At 42.7% G+C, this 25,407-nt stretch overlaps 1 protein-coding gene across 1 annotated transcript in view; it reads right to left on the reverse strand.

Annotated features, from left to right (window-relative positions):
* Nucleotides 1-155: 155 nt before the first annotated feature.
* Nucleotides 156-25,407, reverse strand: part of RHCG (Rh family C glycoprotein) — a 30,681-nt gene continuing 5,429 nt past the window's right edge. The window contains exons 2-11 of the mRNA XM_070762030.1: nt 20,992-21,178; nt 17,514-17,664; nt 14,493-14,640; nt 9,326-9,492; nt 8,572-8,709; nt 7,549-7,685; nt 5,566-5,690; nt 3,696-3,769; nt 2,196-2,290; nt 156-1,252 (exon numbers count right to left, since the gene is read on the reverse strand). Coding sequence (XP_070618131.1) covers nt 2,219-2,290; nt 3,696-3,769; nt 5,566-5,690; nt 7,549-7,685; nt 8,572-8,709; nt 9,326-9,492; nt 14,493-14,640; nt 17,514-17,664; nt 20,992-21,178 — 1,199 coding nt within the window. The 3' untranslated portion in view covers nt 156-1,252; nt 2,196-2,218. The remainder of the gene's footprint in view (nt 1,253-2,195; nt 2,291-3,695; nt 3,770-5,565; nt 5,691-7,548; nt 7,686-8,571; nt 8,710-9,325; nt 9,493-14,492; nt 14,641-17,513; nt 17,665-20,991; nt 21,179-25,407) is intronic.

Consider the following 25,407-nt stretch of genomic DNA (forward strand, 5'->3'; position numbering starts at 1 on the left):
GAAAGGAAAGAAGGAAAAGGAAAAGAAAAAGAAAGAGGAAGAGAAGAGAAGAAGGATGGTATAAGGTCTCTTGCTTGAGCAGGGAGTTGGCCAACTCCGATATTCAATGTTCTAAGGATCGTTCTTTGTGGAAGATAAAGCATGGGAAATGTTGCTCACTTTTTGTAAAAATGCCTTTACTTACAACATTTACAGATTTAGGAAAAGCAGAGTTGTGGGTTGCAGCCTCAAGGCCTTTAATTGATTTGATGAAGCCTAGCGTCCCATTGGGTGGATCAAGATATTCCTCAGGCTGTGGACAACCACCCCAAGACCTGTAACAAAACCTAAGTGGTGCTTCTTCCATTCAATGACAGGGAATCCTTCAAGGGCCGGTTGACACCTTCCGCCAGATTATTACGGAATAATTTGGAATCATATGCAAACTCAACCACTTTGCTGCTCTACACTGTTCATCTCTAGATTGTTTCAGAATTATTTTATTAAAATGCCCCCATTTCCCTACAGATCCTGTGGATGACCTTATTTTCGGGCATCCCTCATCCCTCAAAACTTGTGTTACATTCATTCTCTCTTTCTCAGTCTTGCAACATCTATTAAAGGAATTGTTCTTCTACCTTGATTAGTAGGTTGACTCTGGATTGCCCGATGAAGATGTTTTGCTAAAGCATCCAGCTAAAAGATTCATCAGGTTGACTCCTTAAAAAAGCTAAAAAATTTGGGAGGTTACACTTGCCTGGCCAGAAACCATATTCCTTCTTCTATATGGCTTGTAGTTTTATTTGCTTTCCGCAAATTTAGCTAGAATGGCGGCTGTAAATTTTAGCTTCCTTTGCCTTCTTTCGTTATCATTTAAAAAAATAAAGAAAACTAATCCCTACGCCTTAAAAAAACCCAGCCAATTTTAGAGAAAGTTATATGCTTTGGCTAAAACTTCAGCAATTTCGTTTTAAGAGCTCTATGGGGAATGCCTCGCTCATTTTTTATTTATCAATAAGCTCTAGAATTTTATTGCTTATTACTTCTTTGGGTTGTCCCCCTCCCCTAACTTGTTTTGCTTTTAGCAACGTGCTTCTGAATCTGGAGACCCTCCCTTCTCAACTTCCTTATTATTTGTTTGCATAGTTCTTTTGCTAGAATTCACTTTAAAAAAAAAAATCTTCATTGGAGTGTTCATATTTTTCCCTTTTTCGGTTTCCTCGATTCTACTGTATATTTAAAAAAGGAATTCCAACTGCAGAGGTTGATCGCCCTACAAGAGAAAGAGAGATATCTCATTACTAACTGTGTCACTCAGAAATACAGTATTGTTTATTTATAGGTCCCACCTTCAGCTTGGTACCTGACAAATATTTTGTATTCTATAACCCCATGATTCTCAACTTTAGGATTATTAAGATGTGTGGACTTCAACTCCCAGAATCCCACAGCCGGAGGTTCTCATGGTCAAAGGGGTGAAATGCTACCAGTTCAGCCTGGTCTACAATACTGGCACTGTTGGGCAGCCACTTACCTTGCTACCTGGATGGTCCTCGGCAGCTGGCATAAGCGCACACGGTCCAGACACATGTGACTGCGTGCCCCAGCAGATTTGGCTTCTCATGAGATTTTAGCTATTTTTGCAAATATTTTTGCTTCCGTTCATGTGCAGAAGCAAAAATAAGCAAAAATTGATGATATCTCACGAGGACACACAAGATTTTGGCTATTTTCACTGGTATTTTTGCTTCCGCGCATGGGGAGAAGCAAAAAACTGGCGATTGATGCAAGCATATAAAACTCAATTATTGAGAAGGGGTGCAAGATATTTGTGCATCAGTTTCATTTGGATTTGAATTAATTTCTTTATTTGATTTATTTGATTTTTGTATGCTGCCCTTCTCCTTAGACTCAGGGCGGCTTACAACAGGTTAGCAATAGTCCTTTTTAACAGAGCCAGCGTATTGCCCCCACAATCCGGGTCCTCATTTTACCCACCTCGGAAGGATGGAAGGCTGAGTCAACCTTGAGCCGGTGGTGAGATTTGAACCGCTGACCTGCAGATCTAGCAGTCAGCTTTAGTGGCCTGCAGTACTGCACTCTACCCACTGCATCACCTCGGCTCATTAATGCTCTTGGAGAACCTGATCGTTTCTGCACCGTACTGTAATGTTAAAAAAAATTAAGAGGGCATATAAAAGAGTTGGCTGCCTTACCCTTCGTCTGTTGTTGTCCCAGGTTAAGGGTTAATCACAGGCTTAGCATTGGAGTCATGCATGCAGTAAAGGTTGCTCTCTTCATCACCTGGGACCTTTGGAAGGATGGCAGAATACGGGGTGAGTCAGAATCACCGCTTTAAAAAATAATAATAATAATCCCTCTTCCTGCATCAATTGCTTTTATGCACCTGAAGGCACAGCACTGTCAAGATAGCTGGACTAGGGTGTCTGTGGCACACAGCTCGGTGGCTGAGAGGGATGGGAGTTAGAATCCAATACGCCTGGAGGGCATGTAGGTTGGGTGAAGCTGTAAGCCACCAGCTTGCTATTTTGGCAGGCAACAGTGTCACCTAGTGGCAGGACAGCTATACAGTATATCAGATAGATTAGATGATAGATAGATAGATAGATAGATAGATAGATAGATAGATAGATAGATAGATAGATAGATAGATAGATAGATAGATAGAGATAGATAGATAGATAGATAGATAGATAGATAGATAGATAGATAGATAGAGATAGATAGAGCAAGAGAGAGAGACAGACAGACAGACAGATTGATAAATAGATAAATAAATAGATAAATGGAGAGACAGACAGACATATGGGTATGGCTTGATGACAGATATCTAGAGATAGACAGATAGAGAGTAGATACAGACAGACAAGTAGATGATACATAGGTAGGTAGGTAGGTAGGTAGATAGATAGATAGATAGATAGATAGATAGAAGATAGATAGATAAGATAGATAGATAGATAGATAGATAGATAGATAGATAGATAGATAATAGATAGATAGATAGATAGATAGATAGAAGATAGATAGATAGATAAGATAGATAGATAGATAGATAGATAATAGATAGATAGATAGATAGACAGACAGATAGATAATAGATAGATAGATGGATAGATAGATAGATAAGATAGATAGATAGATAGATAGATAATAGATAGATAGATAGATAGATAGATAGATAGAGTGAGATAGATAGAGTGAGATAGATAGATAAATAGATAGAAAGAGAGAGAGAGATAGTGAGATAGATAGTGAGATAGATAGATAGAAGATAGACAGACAGACAGACAGAGACAAAGACAGACAGACAACTGGATATGGCTCAATGACAGATAGATAGAGATAGATAGGTAGAGAATAGATACAGACAGACAGATTGATAGGTATAGGTGATAGATAGATGATAGATAGATGATAGACAGACAAACAGACAGACAGGCATCGCTCCAACTACCCCCAACGTCTAAACTAGCAAATGTGGTGAAGATGACCAGGCTAAGGACTAGCCAGATGAATACCTGGTAGGCAGAATCCCGCCCCCCATTTTCCTTCCCAAAAACTAAGGTGCGTCTTATACTCTGAAAAATACAGTATTTCCAGGACCATGGAATAAACCATTAGTGCGGATTCCACAGAGGGAGCTTCTCCTACAATCTGGATTCATTCAATTAATCCAAGTCTAATCCACTTACTTCCCAATAGACATTATCTTCAAAGCAGTTTTCATCTGTAGGGTCACCAAAGAAGGGCAGTTTCAAAATGCCACCTTCGGGAAAGAAAAATCAAATGCTAAATTCATTTATAGTGCATTTAAATTTAAAATTCTTCTCTCTCTCTCTCTCTCTCTCTCTCTCTTTTCCAGCTGAGAAAGCATTCTATACCATGGCACAAATTACAACAGAAAAAAATTACTTGGGGAGAATATCCACCAAGATACACACAACAAGACACAAGAACTGGGGAAAAAATTACTCAATAAGTTTGATGTCCAAATTTTTGAAAGAGCCGCACAACTGGGAACATGAAAGAAATACTTCCCATGATTAATTCCAAGGAAACTGCAGAAATTTTCCATGTCTGCCTACAATAGTTGAGCTCAGAGAGAAGATGGTTTTACTTTTCTATTTATTTATTTATTCTTTAACCGAAGGCTAACAAGCCAGAAGATGGCAGCAGGGAAACATCAGGGACATGGACACTGGGCTGAGTCCTAGAAAATTAGAGATAGAGATTCCACCTCTTGCTGGCACACTGTTAAGAAAAAGAATTGTTCTGCTTGAGGATTTTTCACTTAGAACATAGAATAATAGGGTTGTGGGGAACTTGGAGATCTTCTAGCCTAGGAGGTCTCCAACCTTGGCAACTTTAAGACTTTTGGACTTCAACTCCCAGAATTCCTCAGCCAGCTTTGCTGGGAATTCTGGGAGTTGAAGTCCACAAGTCTTAAAATTCCCAAGATTGGAGACCCCTGTTCTAGCCCAACCCCTGCTCAAGCAGGAGACCCTGCCTACAGAATTCTGGATAAATGACTACCCAATCTTTTCTTGAAAGAGTAGTAGATCCTTGGAACAAACTTCCAGCAGACACAGTAACTGAATTTAAACATGCCTGGGATAAACATATATCCATCCTAAGATAAAATACAGAAAATAGTATAAGGGCAGACTAGATGGATCATGAGGTCTTTTTCTGCCGTCAGTCTTCTATGTTTCTATGTTTCTATGAAGACCTTCAGTGAATATCCACAACTTCTGGAGGCAAGTTGTTCCACTGATTGATTGTTCTCAATGTCAGGAGAATTCTTCTTAGTTCTAAGTTGCTTCTCTCCATGTTAGTTTCCATCCATTGTTTTTTATCCTGCCCATTGGTGCTTTGGAAAAATAAGTTGACTTCCTCTCCTTTGTGACAATCCCACAAATACCAAAATACTGCTAACAAGAGCTTACAAAACATTTCTCAGGCCAATCCTAGAATACAACTCACCTGTATGGAACCCACATTGCATATCTGACATCAACACAATTGAGAGAGCCCAGAAATATTACATCACGAGAGTCCTTCGCTCCTCTTCTCAGAACAAAATACCTTTCTCCGCCAGACTTGAAATTCTTAAATTAGACAACTTACAACTCCGTCGTCTACGTTCTGATTTAACTATAGTTCATAAAATCATATACCAAAATGTCCTACCTGTTAGAGACTACTTCACCTTCAACCGCAACAACACGTGAGCATGAAATAGATTTAAACTAAATGTCAACCGCTCCAAACTAGACTGCAGAAAATACGACTTCAGCAACAGAGTGATCAACGCCTGGAATGCACTACCTGACTCTGTGGTTTCTTCCCCAAACCCCAAAATCTTTAACCTTGGATTGTCTACAATTGACCTCTCCCCCTTTCTAAGACGTCCATAACGGGCGTGCATAAGTGCACCACTGTGCCTACCGTCCCTGTCCTATTGTCTTCTACCATTACTTATCTAATGTTTTATTTGTACAAATCGCCATCCTATAACTGTTTGACAAATAAAATAAATAAAAAATAAAATAATAAACTTACCTACAATAGCTCCTCCTACAAAAGCCATAGCTAGTGATACTGCAATGCCTGCTGCTTGGAATCCCCCTTGGATACTCGGCGTTCGATCCTGGTATTCTCCGGTGAAGTCAAACATCTTAATGAGCCTGTGAGAAGGAAGTGAAGTGGGAAAGAGAAGAAAGTGAGGATTTCCCACAAGATCAAGGACAATTTTTTTATTCCAAAGTTCTTTTTCGTTCATCTGTCTTGCTTTGCCTCAAAGTGAGAGTTTTCTGGGGAGGCCACCAATGGGCCTCACCATCATTTTGGGACATCGTAGCTGGTGGAAATACATGTCACAAACGTACCCCCAATATTTTTTATTTTATTTTATTGAGAAAGTTAAAATAGAAATTCCAAAGGCACAAAGGGAAAAAAAGGAAATCTTATAAACAAAATGAAGGTAGACAGAACATTTGAAAATGAGCATTAGGAAAATAAAGAAAAAAATAAAGGCAATTATACATTGTCCCACCCTAGTTTATTCAACTAGGGTGGGACAATATATGTATAATTGTCTATATTTTTTCTGATAGGTCTATTGTAGCAATACAGGTCATCCTCAAGTTTCAACCGCAATTGAGCCCAGCATTTCTGTTATTAAGGGAGACATTTATTAAGTGAATTTGGGCACATTTTACAGACTTTCTTGCCATGGTTGTTAAGTGAATCACTGCATTTCTTACGTCAGTAACCCATCTGTTAAGTAAAATCTGGCTTCTCCATTGAGTTTGCTTGTCAGAAGGTCACAAAAGGGGATTATGTAACCCCCAGGACACTGAAACCATCATAAACATGAGCAAGTTGACAAGCATCTGAATTTGGATAACATGACTATGGGGATGCTACAAAAGTTACCGTATTTTGGGGGGGGGGGGTATAAGATGCACCTCTCCCCCCTTAATGAGGCTGAAAATTTGGGTGCATCTTATACTCTGAATGTAGCTTTTTCAAAGCTTTTCCCCCCAGCCCTAATGAGGCACTACTGGTCTTCCTTCTTTTACCGGCTTGCAGGCTTTCTCCCCCCTCCAAATAATGTTTTTTTCAGCCCTAAGTCTTTGCAGGCTTTTTCATTGCTATTCCCTCTGAAGAATGCTTTTTCCAGTCTTAAATCTTTGCAGGCTTTGTTCAGTGCTATTCCCTACAAAGAATGTATTTCCAGCCCTAAATCTTTGCAGGATTTTTTCATGGCTACTCCCTCCGAAAAATGCTTTTTCCAGCCTTAAGTCTTTGCAGGCTTTTGGAAGTGCTACTCCCTACAATGAATGTATTTCCAGCCCTCTTTGCAGTCTTTTTTTAATTGCTGCTCACTCTGAATCAGGTTTTTTTAAGCCCCAACCAGGGGATAAGGTAATGTGCTGAAGCTGACCAGACTAAGGACGCTAACCAGATGAATACCTGGTAGGTAGAATTTCTCCCCTATGTTCCTTCCCAAAAACTAAGGTGCATCTTATACTCCAAAAAATACGGCATATAACAAAAGTTATAACTGTGGAAAAATGGTTATAAGTCACTTTTGTCCAATGCTGTTGTAACTTTGAATGGTCGTTAAGTTGTAAGTCGAAGACTACCTGTAATGACATCCCCTTTTGCAAAACAAGTCCACAATTGATGAAACAAGTCCACAGTTGATGAACTTCTACAAGTCTGTTTGCAACTACTCTGACCTGTCATCTATCTGCGATATATAAAAAAGGTAATTAATAGGTTAAACCAAGATCAAGCTTCCAACTGCCCAAATTTTGATCATGGAACCAAGAGGACACTGCGACAACGCTTCCAAACTTGAATACTGGCCTTAAGTCACTTTTTTTTAGTGCCACCATAACATTCTAATCAGAGAGGGGCGGCATACAAACAAACAAACAAACAAACAAATCCAGCCATAAAACACAACCCTGATGAGGCCCTCAATGAAATCAATTTTGACACCCCTGCCTTACATAGATGCCCCAAAGACCTTACCCTTTCTTTCCGTAGACTCCTTCAGTAGCAGCGGCAGCAGTGACGGCCCCCACGATGCCCCCAATTAAACCTGGCATTGCATGAAGATTGTGGATGCCACAGGTGTCTTGGATATGTAGCTTAGCATCTATAAAAGGCTAGAAGAAAGGAAGGAAGTGTTCTGCCTGGGCCTGATCAGATCGGAACAAAGGAACCCCCAGTCTGAGAAATTCAAACCAAACACATCTATATTTAAAAATGATTTGTACAAAACAAGGTCAGGCTTTTTTCCATGCTGGCACCATTCCCGGTCAAATTGTCTAATAGATAAGAGCTGCAGGCCTGGAGCCAAATCCAATTAAATCATTCCTAAGTGTTCTAATGTCCTTTAAACACACACTCATGAATCTTCATGTTTTCCTCAGACAGCTGCATCTCTGCACAATGAACTTAAAAGGATAACAGCAGCTTGCCAGCAAATCATTTCTGGAACCCCAGATCTGGGACCTCCACCATTACAAACGTTGATTCTCCACACCCCTTTTCCCATAAATCCTGACTTATATACTGTCTGGGTGTGGTCAACTGTTTCCTAGAGCTATTCAATGTCTAGACTTTCTTCCGTAGAGATTTTCACCTTCTAGAATTTTTCCCATAAAGATATTCCTGTCCGCTTCGTGACCTTCTTACCCTGGCATCAAATAGGGGCTCCTGGTCCCCAATGTCCCCCTCTTCCTCTGACTCAGACATTATCATAATTGGGCTTTCTACAGTCTCTGGTGGTTCCCCAGGTTTCTCAGATTCCAATTCTCCCTCACTCTCACTCTCTGACTCAGCTGTCCAGAATACTGGCCTAGGTTACCAAGACGAACCCGGTTCATCCTACTTAGAATCTGTGACCACTCACAACAGGAAGGACAAAACATGAGCACTACAAAGAGGAAACAGCCACAATATATTGTAGTGTAAAGAAGTAACATTTCCACTTTTTTGCTACTGGGTCCTGCCATCAATGCTCGGAAAAGCTTGGATGCATTCACTTACTGTGATGTAGACGTATCCGATAGTCGTCACAATGCCACAGAGGAAGCCCACAATAAGGGCACCATATGGGGTGAGCATCATTTCAGCAGATGTTCCTACAGCCACACCGCCGGCCAGGGTGGCATTTTGAATATGGACCTATGAAGACACAGCAATTTTAATTCCTGATTTTCTACTTTATTGACTCATTTTTTGCTGAAGGGTCATTTTCACCTCCTTCTTTGACCCAATGCAACAGTCTTTTAAAGTGCAGTCTTATTATGATTAGCACAATCATAGTTTTTCTGACCCACCACGGAGGAGGAAGGAGGAAGAAGAAAGAAAGAAAGAAAGAAAGAAAGAGGAGGAAAGAGAAAGAGATAGAAAGAAGGAAGAAAGAAAGAAAGAAAGAAATGGAGGGAGGGAGGGAGAAAGAGACAGAGAGGAAGGAAGGGAGGGGAAAGGAAGGAAGGGGAAGAGAGAGAGGCAGAGACAGGGACAGAGAGAGAGAGAAAGAAAGAAAGAAGGAGGGAGGAAGGAAGGAAGGAAGGAAGGAAGGAAGGAAGGAAGGAAGGAAGGAAGGAAAGATACCCCCCTGTGGTGGGGGTTCCATGAATCTTTGTACAAGATAACAGAAAGCCATGACATCATTTTTAATTATTGAGATTGATTGATTGATTGATTGATTGATTGATTGATTGATTGGCAGGCAAGCAGGTAGTCGAGCAGCCCCCCCCCAACCTTAATGCCTGACACTTTGCCTGGCTTCACTCACCATGTTCAGCCTCCCCTTCTTTTGCAAGAGACTAGAGAAGGCCACAGATGTAAGGACACAAGCAGCCAGGGAACAGTAGGTGTTGATGGCCGCTCGATGCTGGGCATCCCCGTGGTTGGAAACGGCTGAGTTAAAGCTGGGCCAATACATCCACAAGAACAAGGTTCCTGCAATGGGAGTTAACAATGGACTTTTTATAAAGGCAAAGCAGGAACTGCAAGCAGCAGGATAAAGCATGAACATCAGAGGTAGGTTTTTGCTGGTTTGGTAGAGCTGCAGTAATGGGCTGCTGCCCCCATGGGGGTAGTAAGCTTATGCACTATTTATTGAATACTTTAATAATTTTTTTGCCCTTCCTTCTCTAAGGATGATCCTTAATTCCTTTTAAAATAGGAAATAATTCAATGGTATGTTTTTACCCATAAACGCTCTAATCATTTTAATCATTATCTAGAACTGAACTTTTATAGCAATTGAGCTACTTGCCTAATCTGTTCTCATACTGAACCCTGTGAGTTCAGTACAAAACCTTAAAATGTTACCGGGCTCCTCAATAAATAATGCTGTCGATCATTTGTCCTTTTTGTGGCTATTCAAATAATCTTAATCAACTGAAAAAGAGTCCAAAGCACCTCTCTGAAAACTTATCTTGCTCGGTAAGCCACTCCCACTCAGTCACATGACCTTTAAGCCATCCCTGGTCACATGATTGTCAAACCACTCCCACCTGGTCACATGGCCAGCAAGCCACACCTTCCCGGTCAAATGACCATCAAGCCACACCCACACAATAAACCATGCCCACAATGTGGTAGTGAAAAATTTTTCAACCCTTCACAGAGTAGCGGGAATCCCCCCCCCCCTCACAGTGTGGCAGCAATAGCCAGCTGGACACCCCCCGAACTGGCTCTCTCATCAGCGCCCTAAGTGTCGCCATCTTGTTTTTTGCTTCTGCGCAGGTGCAGAAGCTGTTTTTAGCACAGCGCATGCGCAAAATACTTGCGCACATGCCGCGTGTAAGGAAGCAAACCAGCAGCCAGGTAAGTCATAACTCATCCTGATGAACGTAAGCTCCTTGAGAAGTTCCCTAGCCCGAAACAATTCTTTTTGGATACAGAATTGCCAAGAAAACAAGTGAACAAAAAAAAATGTTTTGATGGAAAGACATAATTCTTTTTCTTTATATACTGTATATATATTTCTCTTTTCTTTTCTTTTGTTCTGTTCTGTAAATGTATTTATATTGTTATTTGTATGTGTTTCTTTTTTATTTTCTGTTTTCTCTTTTGTTGTTTGTATGTGTGTTTATTTTCTTTTTAATTTTTAAATTTAAATAAAAACTACTTTTTTAAAAAAGAGAAGAGAAGTTCCCTAGCCCAACTAGAGACCAGGCAGGAAAAATAACTTACTAAACCATCAGCAATATTGATCTGTATGACAGCATATTTCCCGGTTCCTGTACAGAAATCCCTTCTGCGTCTCTCAGTCTGCGTTTTTAAAAAAAATAAACATCCGAAATAGGACCTCGAGGTTACAATAGCAAGAAACCAGAAAACCAGCTTCCCGAATTTAATGAGATGTTTGCGCATCAGTAAACAGGTAGTTTAAAAAAGAGCTCATCAGGAAACTTCTACGTTCCTTTCGCTGTGCTCGTAAAGAGGATTAAAGAGGTTTCAAGATTTCTAAAACAATGACAGGGCAAGCCTAGTTTTTGCCTAGTTTCCGGGCTGTGATGAACATGCAGTTTTGGGCATGATGGATTAAAGCCTAAAAGTCCACAATAAATACTTTCACAATATTTTCCGCTTTGAGTACCTTTGCTCGGGCTACCTGAAACGGAAATAAAAGGTAAGAGAAAAGGCCTCTTTTTCACTATTCCTATTTGTCACAGAAAGCAAAGGTTCTCATTTAGAATTGTAAATGAACTGTTAATAAAGTGGTACCTCTACTTACAAATGCCTCTACTTACGAACTTTTCTAGATAAGAACTGGGTGTTCAAGATTTTTTTGCCACTTTTCAAGAACCATTTTCCACTTACAAACCCGAGCCTCTTAAACTGTAACCGGAACTGTAACCGGAAGACTACGTGGGGCCTCTCTAGGAATCTCCTGGGAGGAAACAGGACCGGAAAAGGCAGGGAGAAGTCTCCGTGGGGCCTCTATAGGAATCTCCTGGGAGGAAACAGGGCCGGAAAAGGGGAGGAGAAGGCTCTGTGGGGCCTCTCTAGGAATCTCCTGGGAGGAAACAGGCCGGAAAAGGCAGGGAGAAGCCTCCGTGGGGCCTCTCTAGGAATCTCCTGGGAGGAAACAGGGCCGGAAAAGGGGAGGAGAAGGCTCTGTGGGGCCTCTCTAGGAATCTCCTGGGAGGAAACAGGCCGGAAAAGGCAGGGAGAAGCCTCCGTGGGGCCTCTCTAGGAATCTCCTGGGAGGAAACAGGGCTGGAAAAGACAGGGAGAAGCCTCCGTGGGGCCTCTCTAGGAATCTCCTGGGAGGAAACAGGGCCGTAAAAGACAGGGAGAAGCCTCCGTGGGGCCTCTGTAGGAATCTCCTGGGAGGAAACAGGGCTGGAAAAGGGGAGAAGGCTCTGTGGGGCCTCTTTAGGAATCTCCTGGGAGGAAACAGGCCGGAAAAGGCAGGGAGAAGCCTCCGTGGGGCCTCTCTAGGAATCTCCTGGGAGGAAACCGGGCTGGAAAAGGCAGGGAGAAGCCTCCGTGGGGCCTCTGTAGGAATCTCCTGGGAGGAAACAGGGCCGGAAAAGGCAGGGAGAAGCCTCCCTGTGGCCTCTCTTGGAATCTCCTGGGAGGAAACAGGGCCGGAAAAGGCAGGGAGAAGCCTCCGTGGGGCCTCTCTAGGAATCTCCTGGGAGGAAACAGGGCCGGAAAAGGCAGGGAGAAGCCTCCGTGGGGACTCTCTAGGAATCTCCTGGGAGGAAACAGGGCCGGAAAAGGCAGGGAGAAGCCTCCATAAGGCTTCTCATGGAATCTCCTGGGAGGAAACCGGGCTGGAAAAGGCAGGGAGAAGCCTCCGTGGGGCCTCTCTAGGAACCTCCTGGGAGGAAACAGGACCGGAAAAGGCAGGGAGAAGTCTCCGTGGGGCCTCTATAGGAATCTCCTGGGAGGAAACAGGGCCGGAAAAGGGGAGGAGAAGGCTCTGTGGGGCCTCTCTAGGAATCTCCTGGGAGGAAACAGGCCGGAAAAGGCAGGGAGAAGCCTCCCTGGGGCCTCTCTAGGAATCTCCTGGGAGGAAACAGGGCCAGAAAAGTCAGGGAGAAGCCTCCGTGGGGCCTCTCTAGGAATCTCCTGGGAGGAAACAGGGCCGGAAAAGGGGAGGAGAAGGCTCTGTGGGGCCTCTCTAGGAATCTCCTGGGAGGAAACAGGCCGGAAAAGGCAGGGAGAAGCCTCCGTGGGGCCTCTCTAGGAATCTCCTGGGAGGAAACAGGGCTGGAAAAGACAGGGAGAAGCCTCCGTGGGGCCTCTCTAGGAATCTCCTGGGAGGAAACAGGGCCGTAAAAGACAGGGAGAAGCCTCCGTGGGGCCTCTGTAGGAATCTCCTGGGAGGAAACAGGGCTGGAAAAGGGGAGAAGGCTCTGTGGGGCCTCTCTAGGAATCTCCTGGGAGGAAACAGGCCGGAAAAGGCAGGGAGAAGCCTCCGTGGGGCCTCTCTAGGAATCTCCTGGGAGGAAACCAGGCTGGAAAAGGCAGGGAGAAGCCTCCGTGGGGCCTCTGTAGGAATCTCCTGGGAGGAAACAGGGCCGGAAAAGGCAGGGAGAAGCCTCCCTGTGGCCTCTCTTGGAATCTCCTGGGAGGAAACAGGGCCGGAAAAGGCAGGGAGAAGCCTCCGTGGGGCCTCTCTAGGAATCTCCTGGGAGGAAACAGGGCCGGAAAAGGCAGGGAGAAGCCTCCGTGGGGACTCTCTAGGAATCTCCTGGGAGGTAACAGGGCCGGAAAAGGCAGGGAGAAGCCTCCATGAGGCTTCTCATGGAATCTCCTGGGAGGAAACCGGGCTGGAAAAGGCAGGGAGAAGCCTCCGTGGGGCCTCTCTAGGAATCTCCTGGGAGGAAACAGGGCCAGAAAAGGCAGGGAGAAGCCTCCATGGGGTCTCTCTAGGAATCTCCTGGGAGGAAACAGGGCCTCCACCCTCCCCGTGGTTTCCCCAATCGCACGCATTATTTCCTTTACATTGATTCCTATGTAACTTTTCCTAACTTTTCTACTTAAGGACCTGGTCACGGAACAAATTAAGGTCGTAAGTATCACTGTATTTTTAAATAAAAAATTTCTTAAGAAAAATAAAAGAAAGCAAAGAGTCTCCTGCAGGCAAGGGTTCCCCATCGCCACCACTCCTGGTGTGGTTGCATGTGCAGCTCTGTGTGAATAGCGGGCGAGTGGGTGTGCCTGCATGAGATTTGGCTTCTGCGCATGCACAGGAAACCAAATCTCACACCAGGATGCTCATGCGTGAGAGATTCCACCAGTTTTTGGCGATTTCTTTGCTCCCACGTATGCGCTTCTGTAAAAATACACCGAAAATTGCAGAAATCACATGTGAGGAAACTTGTGTGTGTGAGATTTCACTGATTTTTGGCATATTTTTCAAATCTTGCACAGGTGCGCCTGGTTGTGTAGTTCACACAGAACTGCATACGCTGCTCCATTTTCCCTACTGGTGCTATGGCATGAGAGATTTCACCAATTTTCAGTGATTTCTTTGCTTCTGCGCATGCACGTCCGCAAAAATATGCCAAAAATCAGCGAAATCTCACATGCACAAGCATCCTCACATGAGATTTGGCTTCCTGTGCACCTCCATTCTCCCTACCGGTGCTATGGCATCAAGCACACCAGTTGGAACCCAATACTGGTCTTCTGGAGGGGTGGGTTCTAACTTACCTCACCGCTGCTTCGCTCCCTCCCTTGCTGCGTAGCTGCATGCATGCGTGCATGTGCGGTGCCGAAAACACAGCTTCTGTGCATGCGCAGAAGCAAAAAAGAAGATGGCGGTGCCTACAGTGCTGCCATTAGAGCTGGTTCGGGTGTGTGGCCAACCAGCTATCAGTCCCGGTGGGAGGGGGGGAAATTCCCGTTCCAGGATCTATAGATCCGGTCTGAACCAGGAGCAACTCTCACCTCTGGTCTCTTGTCTAACAGGGAGAGGAACCACAACTCACCAATCATGGCAAAAAGATCTGAATGGTAAACCGATTCCTGCTTCTCTTTGGTCTGCTCGAGGTTAGGCCGGTACAGAATAGTGGTCACAGTTAGGCCAAAGTAAGCACCAAATGTATGAATGGTCATGGATCCTCCAGCATCCCTGACCTGCGGTAACAGATATAAAAGAGATTGAAGCCTACCTAGAAGTAATTGGTTTATTCTACAGAGAATCAGTAGACCACAGATGAAACTTGAAGCCAGTTGCTTAACAGTCGAAATAGAACATTTGTGCCTTTGGGCATCTAAAAATTCTATTTCTGGATGTCCCCCCAAAACCATGTTTCAAAGCAAATGGACTCTCCTTCCCTTGGGTTTCTTTGTTTTTAATAACAATAACAATAATAATAACAACAACAACAACAACAATAACAACAACAACAGCAACAATAGGGTTGGAAGAGACCTTGGAGGTCTTCTAGTCCAACCCCCTGCTTAGGCAGGAAACCCTACACTACTTCAGAGAGATTGTTATCCAACATCTGCTTAAAAACTTCCAGTGTTGGGGAATTCACAACTTCTGGAATCAACTGTTCTGACTCTCAGGAAATTTCTCCTTAGTTCTAGGTTGCTTCTCTTCTTGTTCAGCTTCCACCCATTGCTTCTTGTTCTGTCCTCAGGTGCTTTGGAGAATAGGTTGACTCCTTCTTCTGTCTGGCAACCCCTGAGATATTAGAACACTGCTATGATGTCTCCCCTGGTCCTTCTTTTCATTAAACTAGCCATGCCCAGTTCCTGCAACCGTTCTTCATGTTCTAACTTCCAGGCCCCTAATCATTTTGTCGCTCTTCCCTGCACTTTTTCTAGAGTCTCAACATCCTTTTTGTATCGTGGCAACAAAAAGGATATTGAGACTCTAAGCAAAGTGCAGTGAAGAGTGTCAAAGATGATTAGGGGACTGGAGGTTCCCTTGAAAACATATTGCTTCTCATTTAACCTCCCTTTACTCAGGAAATGTTCTGGACTACTTTCACTGCTATTCATCTGCAAGAAACTGGAGTCTGGGAAAGAAGAAGTAACAGGCTTTTCACTTTGTTTAGTTACTGTTGACTTCCTCCCTTCTCCCTCCTTTCACTTTGCTATGAGATCCTTGAAACTGCAAATAAGCAAGCAAGGACTATCTTATCTGAAAGATACCCTGGGAGTCTTTCTGGCTGGACAATGACATTTTTTTAAAAAAATTCAAACAAGCACAAAAATGAAACATTGAAAAAAAGATACACATTTGATTTCTATTCCCAAGAATGGAGACATTACTACTTTGCCCTTCAGAGAATTGAACTCTTATCTCAAGCTTTACAATGGGTGGAAGAATAATTCACCTTGTATTTATTCTATCTTCTTGTTGCCCTTCGGCCTGAATGAGAGTAGAAGAAGAGCTGTATAAATTTAGCAAACGAGATGCTCCTTTCCTTGCAGGAAGAACATGTTTGACTGGAAGTCCAGGAGGTCTCCCTTCATTCCACAAGGCTGGTAATATTATTCTAAGCCCGCTTTTCCATTCGGACCCTCCAGCCAGAATCTCATTCAGTCCCCTTATCTGATGGTTAATTTATTCCTCTCAGGGGCTTTTATGTACGTTCAAAGTGGGCCCTACTAGTGCAACCACATTCCAAGCACACAAGAGTTACATCCTGCATCTTGTGGGTCTTGGATAAGAACAATTGGCTCTGTTTCCTCCCTAATTTGGCTCTCCTCTCACTTACCTTACTTAGGTAGGTAGATTAGATAGATAGATAGATAGATAGATAGATAGATAGATAAGATAGATAGATAGATAGATAGATAGATAGATAGATAGATAGATAGATAGGCAGGCAGATATGATTTATGATTATGATTTATTAGATTTGTATGCCGCCCCTCTCTGCAGACTCCGCAGATAGATAGATAGATAGATAGATAGATAGATAGATAGATAGATAGATAGATAGATAGATAGATAGGACTTATATGCCGCCCCTCTCCGTGGACTCAGGGAGGCTTACAACATTTTGGTAAAAAATACAATAAATAAAACACCTAATCCAATTAATAGAAATAATTAATTTAAAAATTATCTTTAAAAAGCTAAACATTTAAAAATCAAACATTCCCATGCATGCTACCACGTCTTACACATTCACTGGACAGAAGCTGGGTTCTAGTGACCCCTGGCCTGACGACATAAATGCATTTTCAAATTCTTACGAAAGGCAAGGAGGGTGGGGGCAGTGCGAATTCCTGGGGGGAGTTGATTCCAGAGAGCCGGGACCCCTACAGAGAAGGCTCTTCCCCTAGGATCCACCAAATGACATTCTCTAGTTTACGGGACCTGGAGAAGGCCAACTCTGTGGGACCGAACTGGATGCTGAGATTTGTGCGGCAGAAAGCGGTCCCGCAAGTAATCTGGTCCGATGCCATGTAAGGCTTTATAGGTCATTACCTTGAATCTGGTCCAGAAAACCAATTGGCAGCCAGTGCAGTCCACGGAGTGCTGGAGAAACATGGGCATACCTTGGCAGGACCATGACAGCTCACATGGTTGCATTCTGCACAATTTGTAGTTTCTGAACACTTTTCAGCGGTAGCCCCATGTAGAGGGCATTGCACTAGTCGAACCTCGAGGTGATAAGGGCATGAGCGGCTGTGAGCAGAGACTCCCTATCCATATATATATATATATATATATATGCGGGGGAGGACTGTAATGTAATGATTTCCCATAAAGGGCTACCTTGACCATCAGCTGGCCAGCATACACATGCACGTTGGAGCTGGGCTAAGGCAACGGCTCGCATACCAGCAGATATGGCTCCGTGTTCCATCTGTGGCACCCGTGCCATAGATTTGCCATCACTGGCTTAAACCATTGTCCTCTTTGTCTTGCTATTCAGGATGGCAAGCGATAATCAAATACACAAGTTTTTCACAATCCCCCCCAAAAAAATTAAGATAGGGAAGCATTTCCGAACATTTGCAACCAAGATGGAGAGCCTTACATGGAGCAGGTCAAGCAGGATATATTCATTGACGGAGAAGAGAGTCACTTGAAACAGGGTCATCACGAGCAGCTGGACAGGGCTGACTTTGCCCAAAAGGGCACCGAAGGCGATACAAACAGAACCCACGCAGAAATCCGCATTGATCAGGCTGAGAGGAGAAGGAAGAGATGGAGAAGTCAGAGAAGGCTACTGAAGCAACACAACAACAAGCATCTTGGAATTGTAGTGGATCACATGAGCCAGCAGTGAGACATGGCTACAAAAATGACACCTGAAGCTTCATTATCTGCCCTTGATGTTATGGTTGACCCTTGAGGATGACATTGGTAGATTTTGGCCATTATGATCTGTCCCTAACCTAGACTTTTAGGTCATCCAATGAGGCTGCATCAAGAGAAGATGAATTTTTAATTCATCTTAATTCATGGAAAGTCACAATTCTATTCTATTCTTTCTTTCTTTGCTGGAAAGTATTCAACCAAGTTGGGAAAGGGTCAGATCAGAGCAGTGGGGATTGAAGACTATTTGTTTAGCTTTGAGATGACCAACAAGGAATGTAAAAGAACTCTTCCCATTTGTCAAAGAGGGTCATGTACAAGCTTTGGCCTGATAGACATTTTCCATCATCCAATGTGCAAAATTTGCAATAATAGTCTTAGCTTGTAGTAAGGGCAACATGAATTTTGAGCCCCCAATATCCCTTCAGGTATATCCCTTAGTGCCCATTACTTTTTTTGTCCTATTGATCTGGTTCTATTTTTTAAAAAACTGCAAACAGCAATCTTGCATTCTGTAAAGTAGAACACCAGCTTCTGGTGTCTCATCAGTTGGCAGGACTCACAAGGTCTTCTGGGATGTCCTCTGGAACAGGGGTCTCCAACTTTGACTCATGCTCGTTGAAGAATTCTGGGAGTTGAAGTCCACAAGTCTAAAGTTGCCAATGGAGACCCCTGCTCTGGAGAACATCCCTAAAGTCTAGCTCATTATTTTTTCTGGGTAAAGTTTTTTTAATTTTTTCCTCCATACAAACGTTGTCAATACATTTCAAAATACCTCCCAGAGACCAATAAGAGCTCACAGAGTTGGCCTCCTCCAGGTCCCACCAACTAAGCAATACAGGTTGGTGGGACCACAGGGGAGGGCCTTCTCTGTGGCTGCCCCGGCTCTATGGAACCAACTACTTCCCGATGTCCGTACTGCTCCTACCCTGCTGGCCTTTCGCAAGGCCACAAAGACCTGGCTTTGCCACAGGCCTGGTGGCCATAAATGTACATCTTCGATGGCCAATTTTATGGTGTGTATCAGTGTTCCCTCTAATTTTTTTTGGGGGGGGCGGAAAAGTATAGTGTCTGAGCAGCAGTCCCTTCGGGACTGGGTGGCACAGAAATAAATAAATAAATAAATAAATAAATAAATAAATAAATAAATAAACAAACAAACAAACAAACAAACAAACAAACAAAAAACCCACCCTGTTTTGCCTCAGATAATTTCAAAATAAAATACTGTACTGTGTGTCTATAACAGTGAGCTCATAATAGGGCAACTCTATCAATATCAAAATGCCACTTAAATAGTTGAGCTAGTTTCAAACTAGATTTTGATTTTCTTTCTCTCTTCCTTACTTCCATTCTTTTTCTTTCTCTTTTCCTTCCTCTCTTTTTTCTATCTGTTTCTCTCTCTTCCTCTCTCTCTCCTTCCCTCTCACTCTTTCCCTCTCGGCTTCTGGGCAGGTTTGGAAAACTCTGAGTTGATGATGATTTTTAAGTGAGCGATTGCTCACTGCTCAGCTTAGAGGGAACTATGGTGTGTATGTATATGAGTGTGACCACCATTTCTTATAATAACTCTTTTTAAGGGGTTTAAGTTAGTTTTTAATATTTTAGTCTTAGCTAATGTTCGACTTCTTTTACTGTTTTGTATCTATTTATTGTACTGAGTCCTTTGGGATTGGGTGGCATGGAAGTCGAATGAATGAATGAATACCTCCTATTTGTGTTACAATAAAAGCAGTATTGTATTAGTACATCAAGTATAATCACCCCCAAAAATTACTGATTCCAAATTAGTTACTTTCGGTATACATCAACCCTTTATGCCCTGGCCTCTAATTTTGTCATCTAGCTAAACAATTTTCTGCTAATTGAATTCAACATTGATTTCCTTTTAATCTTATTCAATTAATATCATTATTGTCTCACAAATCATTAATAATAATAATAATAATAGTAGTAGTAATAATAATAACAACAACAACAACAACAACAACAACAACAACAACATAAAAGCCATGGTGGCACAATGGTTACAATGTAGTACTACAGGCTACTTCTGCTGACTGCCAGCTGCCTGGAATTTGGCCATTCAAATCTCACCAGGTTCAAGGTTGACTCAGCCTTCCATCTTTCCCAGGTTGGTAAAATGAAGATCTAGATTGTTGGGGGCAAGAGGCTGACTCTGTAAACCACTTAAAGAAGGCTGGAAAGCACAGTGAAGAGGTAATATAAGTCTATTGCTATATACACCATAGCAGACATTTTGTCAGTGCACTCAGAATATCCACTCCAAATTCCATATGTGCCTTTGGTCCAAAATTCCAAGTGTGCTTCCGAACCAATGGAGTGTCTCAGACGATGCTTCCACACTCTCTCTAAAATGCTTCTTTTGGGTGTCCTGAATGTTTATTTTGGACCCCATAAATGATAAATGAATCCATCTTATCTCTCACCCAGTACACAGCTTTGCATTCTTAAGCCACAAATTAAATTTATCTTCATTATAGTTTCACTCTTGTCTTGTGACGTGTTTAGCCAGAAACTCTTTCTTTCCCTGTCCATGTTGTGAGTGTTCCCTGTCAGCCTCCGAAAATGTCAGATTCAGAGGAGGATGAGGAGACAGTAGATTTAATGTACCTTGATTTAAGACAAGTGGGAGAGAGCAGTGGAGATGAGAGCGTACCTAAAAATCAGTTAGATGTTAGCATGGGAAACAGTTCTTCTTCAGAGAATGGGAGAGTAGATGACAGTCCATGGTTGGATGCAAGATTTAGGAGATTTGAGAAAAGAAAGGGGGAGATGTTTGGAAAAAAGTTTTGAATCTGCTAATTTAGAATGTGAAACTTAAGTGAGATGTCACATCCTGAATATGCTGGAAGACAAGGGCACTTTCGTGCAAACTGCATAAAAAAGATGGACGTCTTTTGATATTTCATGATAAAACTGTGTGAAATTAGCTTTAACCTGACCCAGAGATAAGGAGATGCCAGAAACCTGTCATCTGCTCATTAGAGATAATTTATAGCTTTGTAAACTCCAGCCCGTGAGATCGAAATGTGCTTAGTATAATGCATTCTAAACTTGACGATTTTCCAGTGTGGAAGAGAAATAAAGACTTGTTATTTGACAATCCAAGTCTTGAAAAGAGAGTTTTTGGAGCAGCTCAGCTGGATCAGAACAGTCCAAGCACGCCATCTTACCTTTCCACTCCAATGAGTATCTTCCCATTTTCAAAGGTGTGGAGCCAGCCCTGCATCAGGAGAGCCCACTGGATCCCAAAGGCAGCGAGGAGAAAGTTGAAGCCAACAGCTCCAAAGCCGTAACGTTGAAGAAAAGTCATGAGGAAGCCAAAGCCCACAAAAATCATCACATGGACATCTTGGAAAGCTGCAATAAAGGAAGATGCTTCATTACATGGACTTCCACTCTCATTCCGCACTTACCTGCGTGCTTAGCAACCATCTCACTTAATGCTGACTACTAGTTTACACACGACTGTTCCTCACTTATGGTCTACAACAGTGTTTCTCCATGTTCGCCAGGATTCAGCAACCTTAAACACTCAAAGAGCTACAAAGGTCCTAACCAGAAGCCACCCCTCCATCCCATTCTGGAGCCGACAGGAAGTCCGGTCCCCCCACCATAGAGTTTCTTCCTAGCATAGCATCCTTTTTCCTCTACCAGTCATAACCGAAAGCCCAATCAATTGTGGAGCTGACTGGGAAACACACCCCTTGCCATAGAGTCTCTTCCTGGCATGCCCTGCTCCCCCCCTCATCAAAACTGAAAGCTCCTCTCAAAATTGTGGTGCTTACTGGTTAGTCTATGTAGAAAAATCAGACATTGGTCCGATTTTGATGGACTCTTGATGGACATCTGGACACTATGCGGTGGATATTTTGTTGAGGAGCACCACAGTCACAGTGAGGGGTAGAGATAAGACCCCACTTAAACCATGAGTCCTGGAAGGCACCATGTTGGGTGCGGGTCCTGTTCAGAGTTGACCAATGCTGGTGAGGAAGGTCAAAACCTGGCCCCTTTTGTGTAGGGTCATCTACACCAGTTTTTCCCAACCTTGGCAACTTGAAGATATCTGGACTTCAATTCCCAGAATTCCCCAGCCAGCATTCGCTGGCTGGGGAATTCTGGAAGTTGAAGTCCAGATATCTTCAAGTTGCCAAGGTTGGGAAACACTGATCTACATGACTGCCTGTATCTGGGCATTCAGCAGCCCATTTGGCTTTCCAATGTGAGTTGATGTCAAAGTTGTTAGACAGTTGTTGAGCGAGTGCCAGAGAGGGCTTCCTGGATTTAAGCCTGCCAATTGATAGATGAGGAAGATCAGTGTGCACAGGAAGAAGTGTGTTTCTCATAATTTTGTTGTACTCCTTCCTGCCTTCGTAAGGTTGGTGGTGCAATGTGGCTTAAGACAGGGAGCAAACAAGTAGTATATTTTATGCCACTGCTTAGGATCCTCATTGTATCATTTAGTCTAGTCTATCATCTAGTCCAGAGGTCAGCAATCTTAAACACTCAAAGAGCCATTTGGACCTGTTTCCCACAGAAAAGAAAACACCGGGAACCACAAAACCCTTTTAACATCTAAAATGAAGATAACACTGTGAATATATCATTTTTTAACCTTTGTGCTATGCATAAAAAACCCTATAGTGTGTTGCATTTATGCAATCAATGAACTGCTACAGAGAAAAACACATTTTTATTTCTGCGTGCAACTGCGAGAGCAATCATGGGCTTCCCAAGGTATGCCCATGTTACACCAACACTTCGCAATCTGCATTGGTTGCCGATCAATTTCTGGTCACAATTCAAAGTGTTGGTTATGACCTATAAAGCCCTTCATGGCGTCGGACCAGAATATCTCTGGGACTGCCTTCTGCCGCACGAATCCCAGCGACCAGTTAGGTCCCACAGAGTTGGCCTTCTCCAGGTCCCGTCGACTAAGCAGTGTTGTTTGGCGGGACCCAGGAGAAGAGCCTTCTCTGTGGCAGCCCTGACTCTCTGGAACCAGTTCCCCCCAGATATCAGAGTTGCCCCCACCCTCCTTGCCTTTTGCAAGCTCCTTAAAACCCACCTCTGTCGTCAGGCATGGGGGAATTGAAATTTCTCTTCCCCCTAGGCTTATAGAATTTATACATGGTATGCTTGTATATATGAGTGGTTTTTTAAATTGGGGTTTTTTAGATTGTTTTTAATATTAGATTTGTCTACATTGTCTTTTTATATTGTTGTTAGCCGCCCCGAGTCTTCGGAGAGGGGCGGCATACAAATGTAATAAATAATAATAATAATAATAATAATAATAATAATAATAATAATAATAATAAATAAAAAAAACATTTTGAACTCTGAAAAAAAAGATGGGCCAAAACACTCAATAAATCGCATGACAGTGGGTGTCGCGCATTGGCAGTTGTGATGCATGTTTTGAGTGACAGGGAGTTGCCGAAGAGGGATGAAAGAGTCACATGTGGCTCCAGAGCCATGGGTGGAAAACTCCTGATCTAGTCTATCATTTAGGAAGAAGGTGGGAGTTATGTTCTCACAATAGGTTTAACCAGGCCAAGTATAGTTTTCTAGCAAAGTCATTCACACAAAATAATAAAAAACAGTTAATGTTAAACTTACTTATTATTTTTGTGGCTTAGCAGGCTGTGTGAATTCAGCCCCTTTGATTAGTTTATGGCTTAATGCATTGTGGCATCCCACAAAAAAGTATTTGTTAACCGGGAGTAAATTTATTGCGTGAACACAATCAATATTGGCCTAATCTCTAATGCAGTATTTCCCAACCTTGGCAACTTGAAGATATCTGGACTTCAACTCCCAGAATTCCCCAGTCACCATTTGCTGGCTGGGGAATTCTGGGAGTTGAAGTCCAAATATCTTCAAGTTGCCAAGGTTGGGAAACACTGCTCTAATGCAATGTTGTTGCCAATATTTTTTTCAGTCAAGAACTTCAAAATCTTAATAGTGATCTACTGGAATTTTCTGTATCTGTATGATAAATAGCAACTTTCATCCTTATACCTCAGGCAGTGGGGTGAGAGATATTTTTGTCTCCAGAACAACTTAGTAGATCTTTAACCAACTTTGTTGCTCATCATATCCTCAAGATAGAAATCTGCTCTGGTGTAAAATGAAACTTGGCAATTATTGGTGGTCCAGGAGATGCCGAAGGCAAGGCAGAAAATTGAAAATGGGTGTTGTGTTTCTTCTATCACTGGCTTAGGAATCTACCTTTTCCCTGACCTACTCATGTAACCAGAAACATACATGCATTGACCCATTCCACACTGATAGTTTTGAAAAGTATTTTCACTGCAGGAGGTAAAAACCCACGCTTTGCAACAGGTTTCGTGAAAATAACAGGATAAAATTAGTTTTGTGTCCTCAGTTTGTTCTGTTCTGCCTTTAAAAAAAACCTGTTAGATTAAATTTCACAGATATTTTTGTCTCAGTCAAAAAAAAAACATTTAGGAGAAATTCACAGAAGAATAATATATTTCTGCATCTTGCCTTAGTTGTGAAAGGGCCAAAGATTGAGTGTGAACATTTATTTATTTTACTGTACAGTCATCCTGCCACCATTCTGCAACTTTCTTGGCTCCACTTCTTTTCTTTTGATCTTATCAGGAAGGACATTTTTCATTCCCATTGTATTTCTTTAGATTGCGAAGTGTGGAGAGTCAGGCTGCAGAATGAAGATGCATCTCAAAAAATTAAACGAGTAGCTGCTATAGCATGCTTCACCAAGTCAGGGGAGTTTGTATCAGAAAGAGAAATTTGAACATTTTTTTCTAGCATCCTGAGATTCAAATAGAAAAAGAGAGGAAACTTGAGATAGATGGATGGGAGGCGTTGAAAGGGGGTAGTCCCTTACCTTACCAAAGTTCAGGGATGGGAGGGACCACGCTGGGAATGGTTTGGATTATTATTATTTATTATTATTATTATGTCAATACAACACAGCAAACGAGATCACTATGCTGGATTTCGTATTTCATCACCAGTCAGGCGCTTCCCAAGCACCTAGGGCTGTGTGATGTAGCGGTGAATTATGTTTGCTGATCCCAGTAAAGCAGCCTTTTGCAATTGACAGATGGAGATTTTGTCAATTCTGATGGTTTTCAAATGTCCGCTGAGATCCTTTGGCACTGCGCCCAGCATGCCAAGTACCACTGGGACCACTTTCACTGGCTTATGCCAGAGATGTTGCAGCTCGATTTTTAGATCTTCATATTTCACTAATTTCTCTAGCTGCTTCTCGTCAATTCTGCTGTCCCCTGGGATTGCGATGTCGATGATCCATACTTTCTTTTTCTCCACAATCAGGATGTCTGGTGTGTTATGCTTCAGAATTCGGTCAGTCTGAAGTCGGAAGTCCCACAGTAGTTTTGCTTGCTCATTTTTGACCACTTTTTCTGGCTTATGATCCCACCAGTTCTTTGCCACTGGTAAATGGTAGTTCCGGCACAAGTTCCAGTGGATCATCTGTGCCACAGCATCATGTCTATGCTTGTAGTCAGTCTGTGCGATCTTTTTGCAGCAGCTGAGTATGTGATCGATTGTTTCATCTGTTTCTTTACAAAGTC

The sequence above is a fragment of the Erythrolamprus reginae genome, chromosome 10 (assembly GCF_031021105.1).
Source record: "Erythrolamprus reginae isolate rEryReg1 chromosome 10, rEryReg1.hap1, whole genome shotgun sequence".
Taxonomy (NCBI): Eukaryota; Metazoa; Chordata; class Lepidosauria; order Squamata; family Dipsadidae; genus Erythrolamprus; species Erythrolamprus reginae.